The sequence below is a fragment of the Tamandua tetradactyla genome, chromosome 13, assembly GCF_023851605.1.
Source record: "Tamandua tetradactyla isolate mTamTet1 chromosome 13, mTamTet1.pri, whole genome shotgun sequence".
In the NCBI taxonomy this organism is placed as follows: Eukaryota; Metazoa; Chordata; class Mammalia; order Pilosa; family Myrmecophagidae; genus Tamandua; species Tamandua tetradactyla.
In genome coordinates, this window is record NC_135339.1 from 21,147,366 (window position 1) to 21,173,328 (window position 25,963).

At 53.9% G+C, this 25,963-nt stretch overlaps 2 protein-coding genes and 1 long non-coding RNA gene across 18 annotated transcripts in view; 1 reads left to right on the forward strand and 2 right to left on the reverse strand.

Annotated features, from left to right (window-relative positions):
* Window positions 1-25,963, reverse strand: part of LRMDA (leucine rich melanocyte differentiation associated) — a 1,434,085-nt gene that overhangs the window by 1,235,715 nt on the left and 172,407 nt on the right. The window contains exon 1 of one of the 14 annotated variants that reach the window (XM_077124814.1): window positions 14,145-14,493. The exons of the other annotated variants lie outside the window; for them this stretch is intronic. Within the exon in view, the coding sequence (XP_076980929.1) occupies window positions 14,145-14,189 (45 nt within the window). The 5' untranslated portion in view covers window positions 14,190-14,493. Of the gene's footprint in view, window positions 1-14,144; window positions 14,494-25,963 lie in introns of those variants that run through there. 14 annotated transcript variants of the gene reach the window in all.
* On the reverse strand, window positions 5,871-8,863 carry LOC143653665 (uncharacterized). The gene is made up of 2 exons (XR_013161462.1): window positions 8,529-8,863; window positions 5,871-6,034 (listed from the first exon to the last, which is right to left on the reverse strand). It is a non-coding gene; the product is annotated as an uncharacterized LOC143653665 (long non-coding RNA).
* Window positions 14,982-20,732, forward strand: ZNF503 (zinc finger protein 503). 3 transcript variants are annotated; one of them, XM_077124807.1, is made up of 3 exons: window positions 14,982-15,094; window positions 16,192-17,392; window positions 18,143-20,732. In XM_077124807.1, exons 2-3 carry the CDS (start codon window positions 17,081-17,083, stop codon window positions 19,775-19,777), a joined length of 1,947 nt encoding a protein of 648 aa, XP_076980922.1. In that variant the 5' UTR covers window positions 14,982-15,094; window positions 16,192-17,080; the 3' UTR covers window positions 19,778-20,732. The 3 variants fall into 3 exon arrangements, with proteins under 3 accessions (XP_076980922.1, XP_076980921.1, XP_076980920.1); XM_077124806.1 differs by having other exon boundaries at window positions 15,010-15,585; XM_077124805.1 differs by lacking the exon at window positions 14,982-15,094 and having other exon boundaries at window positions 16,102-17,392.

Consider the following 25,963-nt stretch of genomic DNA (forward strand, 5'->3'; position numbering starts at 1 on the left):
AAGTATAGGGTATTCATTGTCCTAGTCTATAAGTTTTTTATAAGTTTGGATATTTTATAAATAAAATGTTAAGGAATAAAAGGAATAGGGGTGATCACCTGAGCCTAGAACTGCTATAGTCAAGTAAATTAAGGACTGAGAATAAAGTATGGGATTAATTAACATGGAGGTCATTGGTGGCTCTGAGGCTGGAGAAGAGCAGAAGAGGTGAGGGTCAGTCCATAAAGAGCTGTGTAAGGCCTCACTTTACTCTGAGACAATGAGAGCAAACTGATTGCATTTGTGTTTTAGAATAAACAGTCTGATGTTTATGGGGAAGATGGATTGGAAAGGAAAATGTCCTTGCAGGCTCTGAAAACACACCCACCCCCATGAAAGGGGGCAAGGGCCTAAAGGAAGAGAGCAATAGAGATGTAAAGGAGGGCATGGAGCAAAGAGATTGCAGCCCAGTTGCCAGGACCTTTCAGAAGCAGAGGGTGGAGGGGCTGAGATGGTGCCATTTGGTCCATTGGCCAAAATATCCGATGATGGTGGCGAGGAGGTGGGGATGGCAATGATGAGTTCTGATTTGGGACTTTTGCATTTAAAAAGTCCATATGCATTGCGCCCTCGTCTGGAGAAAGCAGCAGGTGAGACGTTCTAGAACCATCAGCAGGCTACAACATTTGAGGACTTTCCCATGCCGCACTCTGACACTCACATCTGAGACAGGCTCTGGGTGTGACAGTGCCCTGACAATGCCTTTGTTCGTTCAGTCTCCATGTCCTGGGAATCCCTGTCTCCAGAACCCCTTCTCCCGCTCGCCCTTGTTGATAAGCTTTCCCCAATGCTCCAGGCCCCAGTGACGGCTCCTGCTCCTGGAATAGCATTGTGATGCCTGTGCCATGTGCCTTGTTTGGAGTTATGTATATGTAGGTGTATCTCTGACCTCCCAAGGAGGTGGTCGGCTCCTTGAATGTAGGGAACTCAGTTTCTATCTCAAAATATTCACAGCCTTGCCCCAAATAGGTGATCAATAAACTGAAGGGGGGAAGGGGCAGGAAGACCAAGGATATAGCTGAACATTCCCTATGCCAAAGACGCCCCGAGAGCCATGCTGGCTGCCAAGGTTTGGGGGCCACCTCTCCCATGTGTGGGTGGGAGCAGAGATGCTTACAAGCCACGGCTGCCAGAACCCCCTAGAATCCCTGAGAAGTTAGAACTGGTAGGAAGCCGCCCTGAAACAGCCCACAGTGCACTCCCCGAAGCTGTTTGCAGTAAGTGACTCACCCAATTAAGAGCATCTACATAACAAAGCCTTACCAGGCCTCAGAGGTCACGGAGACTGTGAAGTGTGTCTTTTCGTGTGTGCTGCGGAGAAGGTGCACTAATTACCAGTCATTTCCACCCCTCAAGAGCCTGTCAGCCTTGGAGATGCAGGGGATAAAAGAATCCCCAAATTCCCACCCCACACCAATCACTTCTCCCTCCCCACCCCACCCCTGCATCTCAAACCTGTGACTAAGAAGTGCCAAGGATGGGTCTCTGCCCACCTGGCTGTGAGGGGAGAGAGCAGAGGAAAGAGGTTGCCTCGATTGCAGAGCTTTTTTATTTTTTCCTTCAGTAAAAGGTAAAGAAGCTAAAGAGTTTTTGAGGCTCTGCCTCATCATTTCTGTCACACAAGTAAATAAACAAAACTTGTATTGCTTTTCTCTATATATAAATGTAATAGATGCTTGTAGTATACCCTTGAGGTGAGAAAAAAAAAAAAGTTAAAATCACCCATGACCCAACCCCCCAAGATGACCATGGCCTCGTAGATGCCGCTGCCTCCTGCTTTGTGGGTGACACTTACCTACTGTGGGGGTGTGCATTGTTTGTGACAGTCTGTTTTTATTTCATGATGCATCTCCAGCATCTTTCCCCATGCACATAGATGGAGCAGGCTAGAGTCGGCAGGGATGCTGATGGGATAGGTACAAAAGGCAATTTAGGGCATTAGAGCATGGAGAAAGGCTGCCTCAGTTTCCTACGTTGCCATAACAAATCACCAACTTAAAACATACCTTATGGTATGGTAAACAACCATAAGGGGCCACGGTGGCTCAGCAGGCAAGAATGCTTGCCTGCCATGCCAGAGGACCCGGGTTCTGTTCCTGGTGCCTGCCCATGTAAAAAAAAAAACCAACCATAAGGTAGTCTCTCAGTTCAAGAGGCTAGGAGTCTGCAGTCAAGGTGTCAGCAGGGCACCATTCCCTCTGAAGACTCTAGGAAGAACCGTTCCTCACTTATTCCTAGCTACTGGTGGTGACCCAAAATCCTTGGTGGTGCCACTCCACCCTGAGCCTCCACCATCACAGACCTTCCCTCCACATCCCGGCATCTTTGTGTCTCCCCGTGAGGGACCAGTCATTGCACACAGGCCCACCCTAATCCAGCATGACCTCATCTTAATTCAACTGATTACATCTGTAAAGACCTGATTTCCAAGTATGATCACCTTCAGAGGTTCCAGGTGGATGCAAATTGAGGTGACATTAGTTAATCTAGTGCAGAGACACTGCCAGAGAAAATGTCTGAAAGCTGAAGAAGAGGGTCTGACGGTAAACAGCCCTGACTTTTGGAACTTGAAAAGGCCACTTCCTCTCTCTGAACCTCAGCTTCCCCGTCTATAAAATGGACATAACAGTTCTCGCCCTATAGGGTCGTTGGGAGAATTACAGAAGATCATAATTGCGAAAGAACATACAGGGGTTGGTAATTTTACCACTCTTTTTTTCTTTTTTGTACATTTTTTTTATTGTGGTAAAATAAACATAACATAAAATTTACCACTGGGACTGTTTTAAAAGTCTACACTTGGGCGGGCCGCGGTGGCTCAGCGGGCAAAGTGCTTGCCTGCTATGCCGGAGGACCTCGGTTCGATTCCCGGCCCCAGCCCATGTAACAAAAACGGAGAAACAGAATACGATAAAAAAAACAAGAAAATGTTTAAAAATGTTTCCCTTTCTTCCTTCCTTCTATCCTTCCTTCCTTCTCTCTCTGTCTTTCCTTTAAAAAAAAAAAAAAAAAGTCTACACTTCACGTATAAATCTTTCCCCTTTTACTAAAGATTTCTGTGGCAAGAAAAGTCTACATTCCAGTAGCATTGAGTGCCTCCAAAATGTTGTACAGCCATCACCACTATTTAGTTCTATAACTTTTTTATCATCCCAAATGGAAACCCTGCACCCATTAAACAGTCACTGCCTCCCTTTCTCCCCCCCCCCCTCGGCTTCCCCCACCCTCAGCCCTTGGCAACCACTAATTTGCTTTCCGTCTCCATGAACTTGCCCGTTGTGGATATTTCATATAAATGAAGTCATATAACATTTGTCCTTTTGTCTCTGGCTTCTCTCACTTAGCATAATGTGTCCAAGGTTCGTCCCTGTTCTAGCATGTATCACTTCTTCACTCCTTTTGAGAGATGAATAATATTCTATTGTATGGATGGAAAAACATTTTGTTTATGCATTCATCCATTGATGGACATTTTTATTATTCTTTTTAATAAATGTTCATTTCATTAGTGCTTACTTAATACTTAACCCTCTGCTAGTCTGTGTTGGGAATACCAAGAACACAGCTGGTTCAGGCCTGGAGGAACTGAAAATCTAATTGGGAAGTTAAGTACACATCACCCACACAAAGTCAAACAATAACAGCTTAAATAGCTAATAAGAGATATCATCAATTAGTAGATAATTAAGTGCCAGTTGAGTGGTATATGTAGTACACCAGGGATTCAGAAGTGAGAAACAACATAAGGGGATAATAATAATAATAATAAATCTAAGCTCTCTCTCTGTGCCAGGTACATTCACTGTCTAATTTAATTCACCCATTAGCCACATGAGGTAGGCACCATCTTAAGTCCATTTTGCAGATCAGGAAACTGAGACTTCAGAGAGACTAAGAACCTTGCCACAAGCCACACAGCTAGTAAGTGGTAGTGTTGTTCTTTGGAACCAAGCGGCCAGACCTCAGAGCCCGTATGTTGACAGTAAGAAGAATGAAGGAGAGGAGTTACGGCATGTGAAATGTTTTTGAGTCACTCCTGAGGGTTTGGGGGCAATGGAGGACCCAACCCAAGCAGTGTTCAGAAAGGTGGGGCTGGGAGGAGAATTGGGAAGGGAGATAATAACTTAGGAGGCTATAGAGACAGGCAGTGAGAGGGCCCAAGTTTGGGGTAGGAGCACTCTAGGGAAGGTAGGACACCAGTCTTCTTAGAAAGCACGCGTAGCCCCTACTGTTTTATCTATGTGACATTTTTGGCTAATCTGCATTTGGTTCCCATAACCTCTGGCCTCATTCTGGGCATGGTGACTAACTCGTTTTGCACTTTGGTTCCCTGGGAAGTAACTCATTCCTTCAATCTATATGCTTATGGAGCTCCCATTTCAAAGGTAGATTTGACTCTACTATGGCTAATTATCACTAGAGGGGAAGGAGGTGGGAGATGGTCTTGGTGTTCTGTCCACTCTGCCCCAGAGGACCCTCTCCCCAGAGCCTGGTGGGCCCACCCTCCCCACAGGGGCCAGCAACTCACTGGTCCCCAACCAGTGGGTGGCCAAAAGTTTCTTCTTCTGAAGAAGAAGCAGGGTAGGGAAACTGAAGACATGGCAAAGCCTCTGGGTCTTCATGAGAAACTTAGCGGATATGAGAAGATGGCAAAGGAATTGTGTGGAAAGGGGTCTCTGGAAAATAGAAGGTTCAGTAGCCTTGGGGTGGGGGTGGGGTGCTAGGAAAAGAACATCTTTGAAAAACAAGTATTTATATCCAAACTTTATTGGAACCTTGGATGGACATGGTAGATTCTGCAGGAAATAAAATAGGATGACATCATTTGTGCCCTTACTTAAAGCTTTGGAAAAGGTGGGGAGAAAGGGCGAGAAGGAGGGGAAGACAGAAGTAGAGGTAGAGACAGAAAAAGAAAGAGAAAAGAAAAGCCAATCCTGAGTCATGAAGTGTCTTGATCAAGTTCAGGGCATGAGGTGGAGTTCAGTGAGGAGTGTGAAGAGAACCTCTACCTCTTCCTCGATGCTACGCCCAAACTCAAACAAGACCTCAAATGCTTCCCAAGGGGACATAACCTAGAGTTCTCCAAGCCACAGATGGCATTTCATTAACATCTTTTGAGCACTCCAAGGTACCAGGCACTTAAGCCCTTAAGCTTTGCAAAAGAGAATCAAAGTTGATTGTCACCTAAGGTGGTCGATTTTGACAGTGTCTTTTGATGCCCTAGAAACCTTGATCAGACATATTGAGTGCTATCCGGGCTTGTTGGGGGTGGGGGGAAGTAGGGGGGTGGAAATCAGGACTAGAAGTAAAGGAAAGAAATTCTGTACATTCTCAAACCAGTGGGAATAATAATTCTTTTCTCACCAGAATTTGGTAACGTTGCAATGTACCTAAAATAGTGTCCCAAACACAATAGGCATTCAGTAGAATCGTCTGGATAGATGTGTTCTCTCACTCAATTCTGGCATGACTGATTCTCGCCAATGAATTTTACCCATTCTTCAGTTGAAATCATTGCCTGGCTGGGTTGGAGTTACCCAGTCAGGATGTTTTGGTGTAACGGTCCCACACTAGTTACCTATCATGAAAGTCCACAGGCATCAAGAAGTTATCACCACCAGAACCTGTTTGGAAGCCACTCAAGGAGTCAGGCTACGGAAAATCAGTTTACCTTCTGCTGAGGCTATGTCAAAAACTATACTCAAAGGCAAATTTCTAATAGAAGTTTCTAAAACTTTCCAGGGCAGTGACAATACCATTGGAAAGGATATTTGTGAAAGGAGAAAGGCTAAGGATGTGTTTGGTTGTGAATATAAAAATATCCAATTTGATTGATGCAAACAAATAGGGATTTATTTTCCTCAAAAAAAAATTGTTGGACACAAATGATTGCTGGTGATGGCTCAGTGTCTCAGTGGACTCAGTCTCTCTCTGCAATTCTCTTTTTTCCTCATGGTCACAAAATGGCCGCTACAGCTCCAGATATTGCATCCAACTTCATGGCAGGAAGAAGGGAGAAAGAGGGGAAAGGGAAGGGTCATTCTTTTAATCAAGAAGCCAAGGGTGTTTCCCAATACGCCCCATCCTGCTTTGCTACCCCCTTAATTCTAATTGTGGCTTGTTTACCCAAGTCAGTGTCATATGACTATCCCTAGCTGCAAAGATGATTAGGAAAGATTAAAACAGGACTGTCATGAATAACCTAAACCAATCATGATCTGTTGCCCATGTTGCTACCTCGCATATTACTATCCATCATGTTAAAAAGAGGAAAAAGAGTGGAGGTGGATATTGGCCATCATCTGTTATATAAATTCTTGTATTCAATTTGGGTATTGCAGGATTGGAAGATGAACACCTGAACAAGGGTTACAAAGACCTTCAGGGACGGAGGCATTGAAGTAAAACATTTTTTTTTTAAATGTGGAGAGAACGAAGAAATTGGATTTGACTGGACGTAGGCATCTGCACTTTTGGTAATCTATCCTATAGAAATAAAACCACTGTGAGGATATAGAAACATGAAATTATATTAGTGAAAAAAAACTGATAACAACCAATATGCTCATCAATAGGGGAATTGTTGAATAAGTGCAGCATATCCATTCTATGGAATACCATGCAGCTAAAAAAAATGAATAAATTAGCTCTATATCTACGCACGCATTTGTTATCAAGCAATGAGCACGTTGCAGAGGACTTTTCATAAGCAAGCAATAACATAACGGCCCCATATATACCAGTGTAGTTTATATGTGCATGGAGAGCAGGGAGAAAGGGGTAGAAGTGACACTTGAGGCTAACACTGGATGTTTTGGAGGACTGGGTGGGAAATGGAGAGGAGATGGGGAGATGGTTCATGTTTCTCTTTATATATCTTCACGTGTTTAACTGGCTGAAGGGAACATGTTTCTTTTATAATTTTGGAAAGTAATTTAATCAAAGCTTTTCAAAAGTAGTTTAGAACTAGATTTTGAAGAGTTAAGTGCCACATGTGGACAATGGGGAGACACCAAAAATTTTTAGCAGGGCAATGATGTGGTTAGGAAAATTAACCTGGTAGAGTATGCATAATGGATTAGAGTAAGAAGAGGTGAAAATAAGTAGAACAATTAGAAAGTTTCTTGCTGCTGCAGCTCAGTCAGAAGCTAAAGAAGAACTAATCTGTGATAGCAATAGTTTCTCTAGAGAGAGGTTAGAGGGAAAGGGGGCCAGGCCAGAGCTTAAAGGTAGACAGAGAGATCAAGAGAGTGGGATGGGATGGGGGGTGTTTTCCATGAAATTGTTATCAACCAGCACAACATCTTGCACTTTGAAAGCATGAATAAATAAATGGCCATAAAACCAACATTCTCTCTTCTCCAACGTCCTCCAATATTTGTTTTTTGACACTAACAATATAGAGACTCTGAATAATCATTATGTTTTCATGCATTTCGTGTTATCTCCCTCTTTAAAGTGAAAATATCTTAGGATGTGAAATCATAGGAAATATTTATTGTTGTCTCTCAAATGCAATGGATCCAGTAAGTAATAATTCTTTCATTCAGCAAAATTTGGGTACATATAAATGCTCCTTCATTCATTCCTTGAAGGAACAACTTGGGTCCATTACAGTTCAGAGGAGGAGACAGACTGTCCATAGGAAATGCCCTGTCGTAAGTGCTCTGGGGGCTGGTTTCTGGATCCCTAACCAAGTTCAAATGGTGGGGTGCAGGGAAGTGGTGTTTCAGCTGAGATGTGAAGGAATGAATCAGGTGAAGAGAAGGACAGAAGGGCATTCCAGACAGAAGGAAATGCCCTAAGCAGGGCTCTGAGGTGGGAATAGCATATTTGAGGAACCAAAGGGAAGCCACGGAGTGCTGAAGCGCAGGTTGAGGAGGAGGTGGAGACAGATCAAGGCAGAAAGACGGCTGGAGAAACCGGATGTTGTGGCTCCCCAGGCCCGGGAAGCAGAGCGTGAGCCTTAGAACAGGAACCTAAGGGCTTTAAAGCAGAGGAGAAGTCGACTTATTTGCTTTAAAAAAACATATATATACAAAGCATAGGCTATAGGGAAACAGCAGGGCATGCCCAAGGTTGCGGTCTTCTCTTGAGGCTGGGAGCTCCCCGGGGGCTGAGTTGAGTCCATCCCATTTATACCTTTCTCGACTGGGTACCGGCAGGTCGTGCTCAGCACAAACTTCCGCAAGTGGGTGTGGCTAATGGGACGCCACGCCCCCCACCGGTAAGAAAGAAGGGAGCCCGGCAAGACTCCCCAGAGTAATGGGTTGGATGCTGGAGAGCTGAAGAAAAGCAAGCATAAGGATATGGATGAGATGAGGATAAGGCAAGACCGGTTTCTTCTCTCCGTGCTTCAATTCCTTCATCTTTAAATCGGGGCATCCTGCCATCTACCTCAGAGAGGTGCTGTAAGGTCCTTATCCGCACACAGCTTTTAGAACAACAGTACCTGACACACCGAGAACGTTTTAAAAAAAAAAAGTTACCTTTTATTTCTGTTCTTGAAAGGCAGGCAATGACCGGTCACGGATCTGTTTCCCTTGGTCAAACCCCACGGGGGAATGTTTGGAGCCCCCGGCCCAGGCAGATCTCGGGACCATCAAAAGACCAAAGTTTGAACAAGGCTTACTTACAAGTGTGGGCAGGGGGAGGCAGTGTGTAGGTGCTTGTCTTCCTGTGATTTAAAAATCCTAAGAAAGAACACCCGGGGCAGGGGGAAGGGAACTGTCTGCTGTCTCCCCCAAGAGACCAGGGTTCAACGCCAGGCCTGGGGCGGAGGTCTGGGATCCCGCCGCCAGCCCCGCGCGGGCGGAGCCTGGAGAGCCCGGGACGAACCACGCGGCGGCGGGGCGGGGCCTGTGCGTCAGCCCGCAGCCCCGCCCCCAGCGGAAGTGCCGCCGGGTCCGCCCCTCCCACCGGAGGCCGGCTCCCCTCGCCCCTCCCCTTGCCGGCTCTTCCCTGCGCAATTCTGCTGTCGGAGAGGGTTTGGCTAAGGCCCCCGCGCCGCGTCCTGAACAGAGGCCCGGGTCTGTGCATCTGGCTGTATGGGGCCAGGCTCTCTGTCCCTCCCACCTCCCCGCCCTCCCTTCCATTCATTCCACTGTTATCTGCGCGGTCGCGGGCGCCGCGGGGGACCGCACAGGTAAAGTCTCCGCAAGTGAGGGCGCAGGTGTGAGCGCCTCCCGGGACGGCGGGTCGGGGAGAGGCCCCGGGCACGTGCCTGGCTTTTCCAGAGCGACTGTAATGACAGTAGGGATTTGGGGGAGGCCGACGGAGAACCCGGGAGCGCTGGGAAGGAAGAGAGGGCAAGTCACCCTGCCGAGTGATTTGTGTCCCCGCGTCTTGCGCAGGCTCGGTTGCGCTGGGAGGTAGTGAGCTGGTTGGGTGGAGGCGGGTCCGGGTCGCGGCACCCGGGGTTTGTCCCCCACCCTTTCCCCGCCGTAACTGGGATCTGACAGCCGCCGCGCCCGGGTCGGCACAATCCCAGGTTTGCAGAATGAAAATCAATAAAATCGACGTAATGGCAAAGAACAAGAAACACGTTGGGTTGTTATTATTTGCGTTTGTTAAATTATTTTTATTTGCTGCTCTGTTTTACTTCCTTCGTGAAAAAGATGGCTTCGGCTCGGATCCGGGCCTTCGAAAGGGGTTCAAAATGCCCCTAGGGTCTCCCGGCAGGGGGCGGGGTCTGTTTTCCACCCCAAGCGGTGCAAACTTATGGAGGCGGCGGTGCGGGGTCGGGCGGCGGGAGGGGAGCCCCAGGCGCACTCGGTTGCAGGGTATGACTTTCCCCCGCGCCTCATTGTCCACACTTTAAGAAGATGGCCCCCTTCGCCCGCATTTCCCCTGTTCACCAACCCCATCCCCTGGGGACCGCACCTCCTCCCCTCCCCCTGCGCTCTCCCTGGCGTTTTAAATAATGATATTTGCATGCAGGGAGTGATTCATAAATATGTCAGGGCCGGTGAAATATAGGCAACATTTCAAACTTTCTATTTAAAAAACATGAATTATGGCCGCGGAAAATGTGTTCCCATTTAAAGGCGATACGAAGTATTTGGTGTCTCGTCCCCGGGCCCATCCATCACGCAGACAATAAAGAGAGTTTTTCGCCCTGACACCCGCGATTTATGGGCGCCCTTCTCTGCCCTCATCACTCACCCGCCACGGCTGGCCCGGCGACAGGCCCGGCGGATAGAAGGGCGGGCGGGTCCACGCGCGCACTTTGCGCCCTTAGCCGGCCGCCTAAGGCCGCAGTTCCTAGGGGGAAGCGTCAGCTCCGGGGAGTTGGGGGACCGGCGATGAGGCTCTGGGAGTCCAAGTGGGGAACGAAGGCCATACTCCCCCCAACCACCACCACCGCCTCCGTGCGTGCCTTTCTCAGAGGTGCGGCGTAGAGCGCAGCGTCCGGGCCTCGCCCGCGGACCGTGGAGCCCGGCGGGGAAGTTTGCGAGGCAGGGAGCAGGAGGTTCTTTCCGCGTGGGCTCGAGGTATGGGGAGAGGGCCGGAAAGGCGGGGGTGGGGGGGTCTTCTAGGCGCCGATTCCTGGCCATACTTCCCCTGGGAAGGCGTGCGAATCCCAAACTTCCTTCAGACCTGCTGGCGGACAGTTCTAAGCAAAGCTCTTTTCTGCAACTTTTACAAAGCCCCCTCTTTTCCATGCAACCCCCATAAACACATCCCCGGGAGCCGCAGTAGCTTGGGAACTATTTTTTACGGACAGAGGCCAAGGAGTTGGTGCGAAATGAGGAAGGGAAGACACCTTTCCTAGCTTTCGCCCCCAGCCAGGTCTCCCTTTCCGCCCCCGGCTCCACCCCGCGCGTGCACACTCTAGAGCGCAGTCCTACCGAAGCCGCCCTCGAAGGTCGGCTACAGACTCGCGTCCTGGAAAGTTCGGGCTATGTCTACATCGGAATTTGCTTTCAGTTTTCAACGCGGGTGGACTCCGCACCAGCAGAGGTGGGGGTGGCCAGGCACCTCCGGGCAACGAGGGGCTGTTCGGCCTACGACCGCCGTTCGTCCAACCTTCCTCGGAGGCCTGACCTGCCGCCGCCTGGGCCAAAGAAGCCACCTCGCGTCTGGTGCTGGGCGGAACCGTCCGCATACACGTGAGCCAGTAGCTGTTCCAGCTAGATGCCTGTGAGCTGGATTTATTCGGGTAAATGCAACGGAAACCGCAGTCAGAGAAATCCTGTCGATTCTAAAAAGGACAAGGTTTAATTTATCAGATCGAGATTTCTGCATAAATGTGCAGAAAGGTGAAAATTGACACAAACAGCCTAACGTCCTGTGTGAACACATAGGCCGCTTCCAGCTTCAAGGGCATGTAACATAACACATCTGAATATTTAGATCTATAAAGGGATATAAAATATTCTTAAATTGTCGCCGTGTGCACATATAATTAAATTGGAAAAAATCTAGAGCAAGTTTATTTTTACAGACCCTGCTTGGGTGTAATCTGGGCTCAAGTTAGTACTTATGTCCAAATAACCACCCAGCAAACATTACCTACAGTCAGAATGGATCACGCATGGTTGAGGGGTATGATATCTGCAGCTCTTTAAATATCCGCAACGTGGCAGAGTGAAATAAAACCATTTAAGCAAACCAGACCCGCAGATAAGTGAGTCACTGCATCGACATAACATTTCTAGATATAGAAATAAATATTCCTACCGGGATGGCTGTGGAGAGAGCCACAAATAAGGAGGCTTTGGGGAACCCAGGGTGGGGACTGTGAGTCCTACAGCCCCGAGCGCCGAACACGCTAAGGTGGGCTCTATTCGATAAGCAAAATCCCGGTCTAGGACCTAGGCGTCGGGAGAGGCTTGACCAAGACGCCCAGTAACGCCGCGCCTTGGGCGTTCTCCCAGATGCAGGCGCGGAGAGGACGCCTCAGCGGGGCGCTGAACTCAACTGTTAGGGAGCAGAGCCTGGAGTCCTGCGGGCAGTCCCTCTCCCTTACACACCTCCACAACCACCCCTCAATCCGGGCTCCACCTGGGGGCTGGCAGGGCCTGATGGGGCCTATTGATTTGCAGCAAGAGTGCGGAAAAAGGCGGGTCATTTGGTTCCATAGCCCAAAGCGCGAAGCCAGAGGCCACCCGGAGGCAATCTCCGATTTTGCGCCAGGCCCCAACCACCCCGCGCGGCGCCAGTTTGAGGCCGTGGAAACAGTTACTTAGGTGTATTTACTCATGATATATTCGGCGCCCCCTTACATATTCAGTCTTGAAGCGCTGATGCCAGTTGGGTCTCTTGCGCATATTTGCAAAGTCCTGGCAAAGCCGTCAGCAAGGTCAGCGACGTCGCAGCTGTGAATAGCTCAGGACCAAATATTAATTCTAAAATAGGGCGCTTGCAACCGTCCACCCATCTCTCTGCTCTGGTCTCTCTCTTTTTTCCTCAAGGCTCCAAATGGACCCCAGTTTATACAGACGCAGAGCTTCTGAGAGCCCGTTCTTGGGGAGAAATTTGGGAGGACTTTGTCATGAGTTCCTAGGTATTGCACACGCTCCTGAAGTAGCCCTGTCGCGAGAGAAATAACCCGGGCCCTGAGAACGCCTTACTCCAGAGAGTGACTATGCATGAAGTGGGATGTACGGTATACCAAGAGGAGAGTAGAATAGGAAATATTCCCTGGCACGTAGGGAAGGGTGAATGGAAGAGGAAATAAAGAAGAAAAAGGTTAAGCAGACAAGAAAGAAGCCGGAGAGGGAAAAAAAGATGGGAGGGGCAATAGGAGAGGAGAGCCGAGAAGAGCACAGCGGTGGCTAGGCCCCGGAAGCAGGCCAGGCCGCGGCTCAAGCACGCGGGTGCCTCCCGGGCCGCAGAAGCTACCAGGACCTCGCGGGACCGTCCCCCACGAGGCCCGCGCGAATCTAGGCTCCGCTCCCAGCCGAGTGGGGCCGGCTTGGGTCCAGCCGCCGCTAGGCGCTGTTTCTCTCCCGGCTCCGGGGGGACCGCAAGGCGTGGCGAGGCGAGGGTGGGGAGGCCCCTGGGGGCGCGCGCCAGTCCGGGACTGTTTGGGCGCTCTGGGCCAGACTTTCCAACTCGCCGGGCCTGACCTGTCAGGCGGATTATCTTCGAGGGAGATTAATAGGGGAGGCGGGCTGCAATAATAATCGTTTTGTTTGATGTGACAACTCTGATAGGCGTTGATTTACTTACAAACTGATAGGCTTTTAATTGAGCGCCTCCGCCGAGCCCGAGATGAAAGGGAAGCGGCGGTGAAAGGCGGCCCGCCTGCCCTCCGGCCTCAATACTGATTAGCCATCTCGACAGTGAATAGTTCAAGGCATTTTCAAACTTTTTTTCCGCAGCACTCTCCCCTTCCTTCTCCTCCTCCCTACCCCTCCTCAAATATCTGCCAGCCCTCTCCTTTTTTAAAGAAAACAAATCATTTCCATTGTGTGCAAATAAAATCCGCAGGACATCCCTGCCAACCGCCGCTGGGGGTTCGGAGGCATTAGGCCTAGCGCGGGGTAATTAATAACCCCCCACCCCCAAGGCCCCCGCGGTTTTAGGGAGTTTGGCCTGCGGGGTGAGGTGCGCAGGCTCGGACGCTGGAGCCTCCGGGGCGCAAAGGTCCCCAGGCGCCCCCGTGCGCTGGGACCTTCGGAGCTGGGTTTTATGAAAGCAAATGCTCGCGGACCACCACCGGCGCGAACGCAGCACTGCCTAGATCCACCACCCGTCCATGCCGGGGGACACAGCATCCAGTACCCTCTCCCGGAGGCTTTGGGGGCTGGGGCCATCGCCCCTGAGATAGCGGGCATGTGAAAGTTGCTGGAGGGAAAAAGCCTCAATCTGAGTCTGGAGACTGAGTCTGTGAGAGGACGGGGGTAGCAGAGGGACGCCCCCGGCCTGCCGTCACCCCCAGCTCTGGCCGCAACCTCAGCTTTTAGTGTCCGGGCGTTGCGGGAAGGCCACAGCTACACGCGACCCAAAGATGAGCTCGCGGCGCTGGAAGCTGTGCAGCTGGTTTGGGCCGCCACCTCGACCGCCGCGCACTCAACAACACAGGCAGACACTAATACACCAGCGGGATACAAGCAACCTCCCAAACACGCTGCCGGGCAGACAGCTTGAAGACTGACCTGCCCCCAGAAACTGGCGCCTGGGACTCGCTCTCCGAAGATCATTCAAGACAACCTTCACAATCTCGCGGGTGGCCTCGCCACCGTTTCACTGATTCACCCTCCTCGGCTGTCGCACAACCCCCCTTGCACACTCGTGTGGACTTACATCTACACACACGCACGTTGAGTGGTCCAAAACACACACCGCATCACTTTCTTCATCTCTCCTCTCCGAATTACCTTTAGTCAGGTTGCCATCTATAAAGTTTACCAACCTAAAGATTCTAGGGATAAGAGTAAAACACATAAAAAGAATGCCTATAAGAAAATTCTAAAACTCACCCCTGAAAGTTCTCAGTACCTGTGCGAAATGGGAGAAAGACACGGATATGGAGGGGACCGGGGGAGAGAGGAGAGGGCGAGCACGCCCAGGGCAGGTCCTAGGCTGAGTCCCCGCGCGTACCCTGCTCCCAGGGCCCGGCGCGCGCGGGTGGAAACCGGGTCTCCAGGCCTGGCCCCCGCCCCAGCGCGAGCACAGACTGGCTCCCGGCTTTAGCGCTTCCAGCCCCACCATTTATCAAAAGGACTTGACAACAAAAGAAGAGCCGGGCGAAAAGTGGGGGAGGGGAGATTCAAAGTCTTCCAAGTCCTTCTCGGAAGGGTAGCCGGGATCTCGCCTCCTTCCAGTTTCTGCGAGTTTCTGGAGGTGACCCCCGCGCTCGCTCCCGCGGCTTTCAAAGCCCCGAGAGCTCTTAGAGCGGCTCAGGCATGCATACACACTTGTGCACCCAGATCCAGGTACACGGCGGCACGCACAGCGCCTCCCCTCTTCCTTCCAAACAGCACGAGTGACGGTGCAAATCGAGGGGAACGCGGCAGTCCCGCTCCGCTTCCTTGGAAGAGCCCCGGTTCTCACAGTCAGTCGCCCCCTCCCTCTCACGCTCCTACCCTCGGCTCTCCCTGCGCAGGTCAGTCCCGACTTCGCGTTTCGATAAATTTGAGCCATCAGTCCCGCGGACCCCCGGCTCCCAGGCCTGCGAGGACCGCGTGGGGCGTCCGGAATGGGAGTGTTGGGGAGAGGGCCTGAGTGAGTCTGAGACGCACACGGTCAGGTTTCTTCTGGGGCCTCTCACGGTCCGAGGGGGCCGAAGAATTTGAGCGAGGAGGTTTACGCCACCACTGACCTCCAGGACCCGAGGTTAGGTCAGTGGTGTGGCTCTTGGGAAGAAGTCTAAGAGTTTGGGGTCGGGGCATTAAGGAGGATGGCGCCTGCGGTGGAGTGGCAGCCTGACACCCGTAAGCTACGCGTCCCCAGGGGATTATCCAGCGAGGAAAACTCCCCCGTGTTACACGTCGCCGCCGACTGTTTCTGGTACCCCGAGATGCCCCGAACTCTGCAGCCCCAACGGACAGAAGCCCCAGAGGTGGAAGAGTGCCTCTCCCTGCGATATGGCGAGGGGTGAGGTGGGGACCCCAGGCCTGCGCGCCCCTCTCGGTACCCAGGGCGCACCTGCGCACTTTCCTCTCACAATTCATTTTCCTGCCACTGAGCGCCCCTTTCTCCTCTTTCATTCTTTTTCTCAGCGCCTCCCCACTCCCATCCCAGGCGGCTGCTCCTTTTCCCCCCTCCTCTGGTTCCCCCTCGGTCTCTTCCTTCTTCTCTGTCTCTCTCTCTCTCTCTCTTTTTTTCCTTCAAGTCGCGCCCGCCTTGTAATCAGCAACAAAAGCTGACATAAATCACGGGCGGATTGACAAGAGCTGACAAATAACTGATTGATTGCGGTCGAGGAACATTGACAATTGATGGAGGGGTGGAGATGCCCAAAGAACGGGGGGTGGGGGGAAGTGAAGGGAGGGTGGCAGGGGAGAGTCAGAATGAGGGTGGGTGGAGGGTGGGGAGGGGGTGGATGAGTGCGAAACAGAGGAAACATGTGACACCTGCGCCTGCCCCAATCCGTGCGGTCCCGGCCGTCACGTGGCCAGGAAGGGCGGGGAGCAGGGCGCGCATACCCCCTAAGAGCCGCCAGTGCAGTCGCTGCCCACCTAACTTCTGGTTTCTCCGCAGCCGAGCCTCTGGAAATCAAAGCGGGCGGGCGAACTCCCTCCGGCACCGGATCCCTTTCCTTACCCTGGCGGCCGCGCTGCGCGGGATCTCAGTTACTGAGGAAACAATATTTAGTGTGCTGGCCCCAGCCCGCCCCCTGGGTTGACATCGGCTGGGGTCCAGAGTCTCGCCAGCGCCTCTTCTGGACACTTCCGCAGTCTGTTGCTCACACGTACCTCCTCCAAAAGGTTTCAGTTTATTTTCGAGCAGGGGGAAAGAAGACGAGGAGGAAAAAAAAGAGGGAGGCGGCGGATGATAAACGTAAAATAAACGTCCGTCTCGTCTTCTGAGCGAAATCCAGGGAGGGGACATGCAGGGGGGCGGCAAGGAGAGAGCTGCCCATTAAAACCAGCGCTGAGAGTCCCGGCGGCGGCGGCGGCGGCGGCGCGGGGCGCGTCACATCCCCTTGACCCTCCAATCACCTCGGGCTCCCATTTGATTGGAAGGCGGCAAAGGCTTTAATCTCCCCCTCGGTGCAGCTGCTTTTGAAGTGAGTTTCATCGCCAGAGCCCGGGCTGGACAGGCAGCGGCTCACATCGCAGAGCGCTGCGCCAGCGCGGGGCCGCGGGAGTGCAGCGCAGGGGCGCAGCCTGCGGCGGACCAGGCGAGCCGCCCAACACTCGCGCAGTCCAACCGGCTCCCTCCCGCCAGGTCACTGCTCCGCTGCAGGCCACCCAGGATTATTCGCTTCTGGCTCCCGGCGCCGAGAAGGCGCGCTGGGCGCGGGTAGCCGCCGCGCCATCTCCTCCTCCTGCTGCTCTTCCTGCTCCCCGGGCGAGCGCGCAGCCCCGAGCCCGCCCCGCGCCTCCCGGAGCCCTCCCCCCGCTGCTCCCATGCGCGCGGGTGGGTCATGAGCACAGCGCCCTCGCTTTCTGCCCTAAGAAGCAGTAAGCACACCGGAGGCGGCGGCGGCAGCGGCGGCGGCAGTGCGGACCCAGCCTGGACCAGCGCGCTCTCTGGAAATAGCTCCCGCCCCGGCCCAGGCTCGTCCCCGGCCGGCAGCACCAAACCTTTTGTGCACGCCGTGCCCCCCTCCGACCCGCTGCGCCAGGCCAACCGCCTGCCCATCAAGGTGCTGAAGATGCTGACGGCACGGACTGGCCACATTTTGCACCCCGAGTACCTGCAGCCGCTGCCTTCCACGCCAGTCAGCCCCATCGAGGTAAGGACCCTCTCGGATCGCGCTGGGACCATTACCCTGGCTGCTGCCCCACGGGATTTCTTTCTGTCCGGAACTGGGGAGGGGGTTCGGGGGTTCGGAGTGATTCAGCTACGGGGGGCGGGGGAGGGGCCGTGCTGCCGCACCTCAAAACTAGGGCGGAAGGGGAGGGGGTGAAGAATGGGGTGTGCATGCGAGGGGGCAAGGTGGCCAAAACTTGTTCCCCTTTTGGTATTAAAGTGGCTACCCTGATGCAGATCCCCTCACTCCCCGCCCCGAAACAGGTCCGAGATAGTGACGGCAAAGTCGCCGTCCCCCGCCCTCCACCCCCACCCCGCTGAGGCTGGTATTTGTACACAGCCTATGAGGCGCCAACAGTCCAAGCCTTTATTCTGAAGAATTAAGGGGAGTGTGCGGGGGTGGCGGTGGGATGTTACAGTTCTGGGTGTGGGAGAAGAAATCCAAAACATTTTGTGAGTTTCTGCAAATCCAGCTAGCGCTCGGAGAAGGCAGGGAAAGAACCTGGATGGTGTGTGTGTGTGTGTGTGAGTGTGTGTGTGTGTCGGGAGGGGAGTCTGCCGCTTTCCCCAGGGCGAGAATGTTTGTGGAGGGTGGGGGTTGCCGCCTGGAATTGCGCGTCGGGGCTGGGAGGATCTTCGAGGGCGGATGCAGACCGGCTTTCAAATCCTAGAAGCCAGGATTCTAAAGGTTTTCCCCTTCTTTTTCTGTGTCCCCACTCGTCCGACCCCACAGCTCGATGCCAAGAAGAGCCCGCTGGCGCTGTTGGCTCAAACATGCTCGCAGATCGGGAAGCCCGACCCCTCGCCTTCCTCCAAACTCTCCTCGGTCGCCTCCAATGGTGGCGGCACGGGCGGTGCCGGCGGCGGCGCCGGGGCGGACAAGGACACCAAGTCGGGCCCCCTCAAGCTTAGCGACATCGGCGTGGAGGACAAGTCGAGTTTCAAACCGTACTCCAAACCCGGTTCGGATAAGAAGGAGCCGGGAGGCGGCGGCGGCGGAGGCGGTGGTGGCGGGGGCGGCGGCGGGGGGGTTTCGGCGGAGAAGTCGGGATTCCGGGTACCGAGCGCCACCTGCCAGCCATTCACTCCCAGGACAGGCAGCCCGAGCTCCAGCGCCTCGGCCTGCTCGCCGGGAGCCATGCTGCCCTCGGCCGGGGGCGGCCCGGAGGCCAAGGACGACAAGAAGGACTCCGACGCTGGCGGCGGTGGCGGCGGCAGCAAGGGCGCCGGGGGCGCCTCGGCAGACGGGGGCTCCACCGGGCTAGCGCACGGCCGGATTAGCTGTGGCGGTGGGATTAATGTGGACGTGAACCAGCACCCGGACGGGGGCCCGGGGGGCAAGGCTCTAGGCTCGGACTGCGGCGGCTCGTCTGGCTCCAGCTCGGGCTCAGGCCCCAGTGCGCCCACCTCCTCCTCGGTGTTGGGCTCTGGGTTGGTGGCTCCCGTGTCGCCCTACAAGCCGGGCCAGACAGTGTTCCCTCTGCCTCCTGCGGGCATGACCTACCCGGGCAGCCTGGCCGGGGCCTATGCCGGCTACCCGCCCCAGTTCCTGCCGCATGGGGTGGCGCTCGACCCCACGAAGCCCGGCAGCCTGGTGGGGGCGCAGCTGGCGGCGGCTGCCGCCGGTTCTCTGGGCTGCAGTAAACCGGCCGGCTCCAGCCCCTTAGCCGGGGCGTCGCCGCCGTCGGTGATGACAGCCAGTCTGTGCCGGGACCCGTACTGTCTCAGCTACCACTGCGCCAGCCATCTAGCAGGGGCGGCAGCCGCCAGTGCATCTTGCGCACACGATCCGGCTGCTGCGGCCGCGGCGCTCAAGTCCGGATACCCGCTGGTGTACCCGACACACCCGCTGCACGGCGTGCACTCCTCGCTAACGGCCGCCGCCGCTGCGGGCGCCACACCGCCCTCCCTGGCCGGCCACCCCCTCTACCCCTACGGCTTCATGCTCCCTAACGACCCACTCCCCCACATCTGCAACTGGGTGTCGGCCAACGGGCCGTGCGACAAGCGCTTCGCCACGTCAGAAGAGCTGCTGAGCCACTTGCGGACGCATACGGCCTTCCCCGGGACCGACAAACTGCTATCGGGTTATCCCAGCTCGTCGTCTCTGGCCAGCGCCGCTGCGGCCGCCATGGCTTGCCACATGCACATCCCCACTTCGGGAGCGCCGGGCAGCCCCGGGACGCTGGCGCTGCGCAGCCCCCACCACGCGCTGGGACTCAGCAGCCGTTACCACCCCTACTCCAAGAGCCCGCTCCCCACGCCCGGCGCCCCGGTGCCGGTCCCCGCCGCCACCGGACCCTACTACTCCCCCTACGCCCTCTACGGACAGAGACTGACCACGGCCTCGGCGCTGGGCTATCAGTGAGGGCGGCCGGGAGGGCTAGCCAGGAAGTGAAAGGAGCGTGGGGGAGGGGTGGAGCCGAGGGAGGGGGCGAAATTCTGGGGAGGGGCTGGAGCAAGGCCAAGGCCACAGACACTCGCGCGTGGGGAAGACCCGGGCCAGGAAAGGGAAAATATATATATACCATATCTATCCACCCGACAACAGCGACCGAGAGCTGGTGGGAAACTCCCCTTTTCCCCACCTCTCACCTCCCCACCCAAACTTTATAAAAGTTGAAAAAATATCATTTGACTTTTTATAGAAAAAGGAAAAAAATAATTGAGAAAGTGTTCACCTGAGGACTGCATCGGTGGACACTGGTATTTATTTATGTTAGCTCCAAGCGGACCCGTGGTTCAAAAGTGCATTATTTAGTTTGAGCTCCGTAGGTAAAAAGGAGGAGGAAAAAAATTAAAATTTGAGGGTAAAATGTGAAATACAAACCCTCCCGCCCCTTGTAGATTATAAATAAAAACAAAACCACCACAGAACTAGAGGTCTTCTCTTTAATGTTACTTTAAAATTGCTATGATTGTATTGTACGTTCTTATTTAATGTCTGATTGAAACACAAATTTACATGCATGTTTGTTACAAAAAAATGAAAAAAAAAAAACCGAAACAAAACAAGTCACAATTTGTCAGCTCTGATTTCAAATTGCAATTATTTTTAAGGTGTATACCATCGAAAGAGAATGGGTATTTTTTTGTATGTATTCTGGAAGAAAACAACAAAAAAAGGAAAAACAATTCTATTCCAAAACCTCATTTGCCTTATTTTGTTCTTTAAAAGGAACACTTAACTATTTTTAATTTTTAAGTCCACCCGCTGAGAAGGGGACAAGTAAGGTTTACGTCATGTACTAAAATAATAGACAATGTATCGCTTTAAAGATTAAAATTCCGTATATTTGATGTATTAAAAGGTTTTACTTCTTCTTCTTATCTTTTTTATTTTGGGGTTCGAGAGAGAAAAGAGCATGGCAGTTTCGGTCACAGCGGGGTCCCAGGGGCTCACAGCTACGTTTTCTTCCCAGGACCGTGGCTGCATTTCCGATTGTTTTGTTGTGATTTTCACCAAGACCCTGAGGCTTGGGAGCACCGACCAGCCGCGGGGTTGGCCCTGGGGAGAATATTTTTTAAAGAGAGGATTTCACATTTCGGAAACATAGTGCCCTTCGCTAGCACTCATTTCGTTTTTATTTAATTTTTCTCCCAGCAGCCAGGTTGTTGAAAGTGAAAGGGATTTTTTTTTTAAAGGGGGGGAGTCTTTTTTTTTTTTTTAAGTTTTCCCTTGACATTTTTGGGCGTTTAGGTTTCGTTTTCTGCAGCGAGCCGCACAGGCCGGGACTCGCCGGCGGGGACTCAACCCCCGGGATGCGCCGCTCTCGGCTTCCCCTCTCTTCGCTTCCGAAGCATCCCCTGCCCGAGGAGGGCAGGCCGGATAGATTGGGGGGCGGAAGGGGGCTTGGGGAACCTGTTTCCCGGGGCCTGGGGAGAGCGCGCCGGAACCCTCTCATTCCTTCGGAGGAACGTGAGTTCGCTCTCATTTTCTTCTGGCAACAGAGGCCCCGAGGTGGCCGCCAGCCGGTCTCCTCCCCACGGCTCCCGGCTCCTTCCTGTCTCCCCCGGAGCCGGGACTCGCGGAGCGCCGGCGCCGAGGCTGCTTTTCCCAGCCCGGATTTCTCTGCTGCGGGCTCTCTACTCCGGTCGGCGCGGCTGGAGAGCCTGCGGGAGCATGAGGCCCGGAAACCCCTCCAAATTCGGCACCAGCGAGGAGCCCGGCGCCCATTCTCAGCTCGGCTGGGGGAACGAGGTGGACGCCGAGCGCCGCTCTGGGTTGCGGGCTTGGGTCCAGCCGCGGCCCGCGAGGTGATGACTGCTTCCTTGTCCCCAACTTGGGCGATGGGATGAAGCTGTCTGGAACGCATAGAACCACGCAGAGAAAAGCCCTAATCTTTTCTTTGCTGGGGCAGGGGCGGGGGCGAGGTCCCGCCACCCTCCCCCACCCCCACGCCGCCCCGCCACACAATCACACTCCAGGCTGCTGTCTTTTGGCATCTCAGCGTTTGCACTCCCGTGTTCGCGGGAATTCTGGGCCCACAGAGCGCCCAAGTGGGATCCGGGCGCCCTGGGATCCCGGCACTGTGGAATCGCGGCCCTGAGCCCACACCCCGAACTCCTTGCTGCCCGAGGTGAGGTCCGGCTGGGTTGGCCCAGCCACGGGCCTGCCTCGGCGCCCAGCTCCCGCTGCCGCCTCGCGGGGCTCGCCGCCGCGCACAGTCCGCACTCGGCTCGGGACTGGGTCCAGCAAGCGCGCGGCCTCGGTTGCCATTTGAACCGGGGTTGGTGACTTTTGAGATTTTCCACCCTACTCCCAGCGCCAGCCTCGCAGCTGCGGGGCCTCTTCCCGGGTTGAACGCAAAGTCGCCCCTGCAATCCCCCGAACGCCGCGGGGAACTCCCAGAACGGTTCCCAAGGGGGGACTTGAGGAGACAGAGGCTCCGCGGCCCGCTCCCCCGAGGGGCCTGCCTCCACCGTCTCTGATCCTCATGCCCGGACGCCCTGAGACTCCGGGAACCGAGCTGGCTCCCGAGGAGCAGCCGGCCGGACGTGCCCGGGGACGCAGCAGCCCGGCTCCCACTCTGGTCCGGCCGGGAGAGGCTGCCCCGAGCCTGGCTGGGCCTGGCTCCTTGAGGGTATGGGCCGACGGGGCGGCTTGTCACTCCCAGGCTCTTGGACAGACCTCCCAAGTAGGAGGTGAAGGAAGATGTTTCGCTCACCCTGGCCACTCGGACCTACAGGCTTCACCCTCCATTACTTTGGACAGGGGTCTCGGGGCCGCCACGCCTGGCTCACTGGACCCGGTCCCGGCAGGAAGGGACCCAGAAATCCCCCTACCCTGGGATTCAGGCCTGGGGCCGACGGGGGGGGGGGGAACGAAGTGGGGACGCCCCTGCCTTCGCTCTCCTCCCATTCTCATATTTTATTCACAAAAGTAAACAACAAAAATCCTTAAAATTTTAATGTGACTTTCTTCCAGGAGGAGCTGTGCAGAAGCAGCAAATTTCCGGAACTGGGGGGACAGAGGTTGGGGGTAAGAAAGGGCTCCTCGACGTGTTGGGCGGAGCTGAGTCACCCCGGACGCAGGGTTAGCGTGGGAAGATGCCGAAGTGTGTTACGACGGGTCCAGGCCGAGGTGCGCGCCTCCCCGTGGGGCAGACACCACGCCCAGCGGCGCATCCCTCGGGCTCTCTCCTGCTTTCTGCCCCACAGCGACGGGATCTCGGGTGAGCCAGCCTGCAGCCACCCGAACCCGGGCGGAGCGCGGCGTGTCCACTAGGCGGCGCTGCAGAGCCGGGCGAAGCGGGAAGGAGACGCGCAAGCCTTGCCCGGCGCTGGCGGTGGCCGTAGTCCTGGGTTTGTCATTCGAAACCCCGCACGTCCACCTTTGCAGGCCTTTCGGGGGCGGTATCCCGGAGTCCCCTCTCTGTCGCCCTTCGCTCCGTCTCCCCTGCTCTTCTGTACACCCTCTAGCTTCTGCAGTTGTTCTCCCTTCGCTCTCTTTCGGTGTCCCAGCGGGGTCCGGCCAGTGTTTCGGACCCCTCCCCAAACTGGGTCTCTGACAGGTCACCTTGTCTGACGCACTGACGTCCCCGTACATCCAGGCATTTCTTCACCCCCTCATTATTTAAAATAACTGATTATTCCCAGTTTTGCCGACCTCCTGCCAAGGGTTGGCCAACTCTTTACTAGCCTGCTTACACAGATAGAGAAACTGAGGCTCAGTCTTGGCAGCCAGTGGCAAGGCCCGCAGAGAAAGCCAAGGCCTTTCCTTCCGTCCACACCCTCCCCGCCCTGATCCTTTTAGTGGTAACCCTAAGTGACTTAGCATCCCTGTGCTGCGTGAGTGCTCCAGAAAAAGGGACGAGCTGCCCAGACCCGCGTACTTCCAGGTGTGCACACTGAACACAAAAACAGTTACCTGTCAACAGCAAGTACTTACAGCGCGTGCGCTTGCACACATTCACCCTCATTTTCACAGGAATGGTCCACCTGCTCAGATCTGGCACACATTTTCACTCACACAGGGGCCAAAGAAGGAAAGGCGATGAGCATGATCTTTAGAAGGAGTGGAAAGGCAGATGACAAAGCCCTTCTTCTAGGTGATGCCTTGGAAAATGTGTAGAAGTTGCCCAGATGGTGCAGCCTGTCCCTGCAGGACCATCTCCCCCGCTCTGCTGCAACCATGGGCTCAGGGTTCCTCTCCCACCCCAGCTCAGCTAGAGGCCTGGCAGTGCTTAGTGTGCTGCAAAGCCCAGGCCAACCTGCTCACATCTGTGATGGAGGATGTCGAGCCTACATTATTCTATATCATCTCAGTTAAACGTCCCAGAAATTCCACAAGGTCATTCAAACCTTTACTTCCAATTTGCAGATGAGGAAATTGAGGCTCAGTGAGGTCACATTATTAGCGAGTGATGAAATGTTGGCAGGGTTCTCACTTTGTCTGATATTATGGGAGGAGATTTTAAAGCATAGGAAACAGATTCGGACTCAGGAGGGGATGGACATAGGTTGCTTGTTTTTTTATTAGGTCCCCAGTGATTTTTAAAATTATAATGGAGAGTTTCAAACATAGCACAGACGTAGAGAGATTAGAACAATACCCCTTCCCCACCCCACCCCGAACCTATTATCAGCCTCAGCAATCAGGGCCAGTCTTCTTTCCTCTGTTCCCCTCTCACTTCCCCCACCCCGCCATGACTGTGGAGTGATTGCAGATGCAGACATATTATTTCATCTCCTCGGGTGTTTGTCCCTTTCAGCCAGGGTGGAAACGCGCTGGACCAGGGGTTTAAAGTCCCCCACCCTCATCCCTCCGAAACCAGGGCTCATCCCGCTGCCCTGCCTCGTTTCAGACCTGATGACTTTAAGGGTATTGCTCTAGTTCTCCAGTTACTGCAAGGTATGTCTGGGATTTGAACCCATTTCTGTCAGATCCAGAGCCCAAACACTTAACCCTATCCTGTGCTGGGGTCCCTAAAAGTCCCAGGAATACTGCCCTGGGGGTGTCTGGGCTGTGAAAAGGCTCCTGAGCCCCTGGCTCATCAGCAATGCCTAGTGGAGACACACACAGCACTAGGGACATTCTGAAAGTCAGAAAAGTTTTAAAGTCACGTGGAGTAGTGGAAAGAGCACAGATCTGGGATTGGATTGACGGAAATTGAACCTTTGGTTCCACTGCTGGCGCAACTCTATGATTCACACAAGTCACATCAGCTCTCCGGACCTCAGTTTCCTCATCTGTAAAATGGGGATAGTGATACCAACCTAATGTGGTTGTTGTGAGGCACAAATGAAACGCTAAATGTGAAAATGCCCAGCACATTGGCTGGCCTATACTGGCTCTTACTAATGGCAGGTTTCTTAACTTCTTTTTCCCCCAAAGTTTCATTTCATCATGACCAGCCCTCTTGCCTGCTCAAGAACTTCCCTGTGGCTCCCTGTGGCCCACTGGCTCAAATCCTCACTCCACCATTTGGCCATCAGGGTGCCCATAATTACTGCTCATCTTTTGCTCTGGCCCCTCTTTGCCCTTCCTACCTTGCGTCTCACCAATCCTCACAGTTCAGACCCTGTTCCAGCCAGTTAGCCTCCCTCCACATTTCCCAATATCCACCTCAGTTGTGCCAATCAAATACCCCTTCCCCAGAATGCCTTTCTCCTTCCCCATCCTTCAAAATTCTCTCAAGACCTCCCTCTTCCAGGAAGACTTCCAGATTTCTCCTCACCACACACTAATCTTTCCTGCACTTTGCATTCCCCCAGCACTTAATGCAAAGGCAGAGGGTGGCAATATAAAGGCTTGGAGAAAATAAATGTTCTTTGCTCCGGAGGTGGTCAGAACAGGCTGAGAGTGGCCTTCAGTCATTAGGGACCCAGGGTTCTTCTACTTTCTTTTCTGCCATTCCAACTAGGAAGGCTTCATTCTCAAGTCAGCTCCGAGTTTAAGATGACTGCTTGAGTTCAGCTGCCACCACCTCATTCCACACAACAGGAAAGAGGAGGGAAAAAGAGGTAAATAGGGTCTTCTCCTTTTAACAGGGTTTCCTGGAACTTCCTTACAGCTCTTCAGCTTAAACCTGATTGCATTGAATTTAGTTAC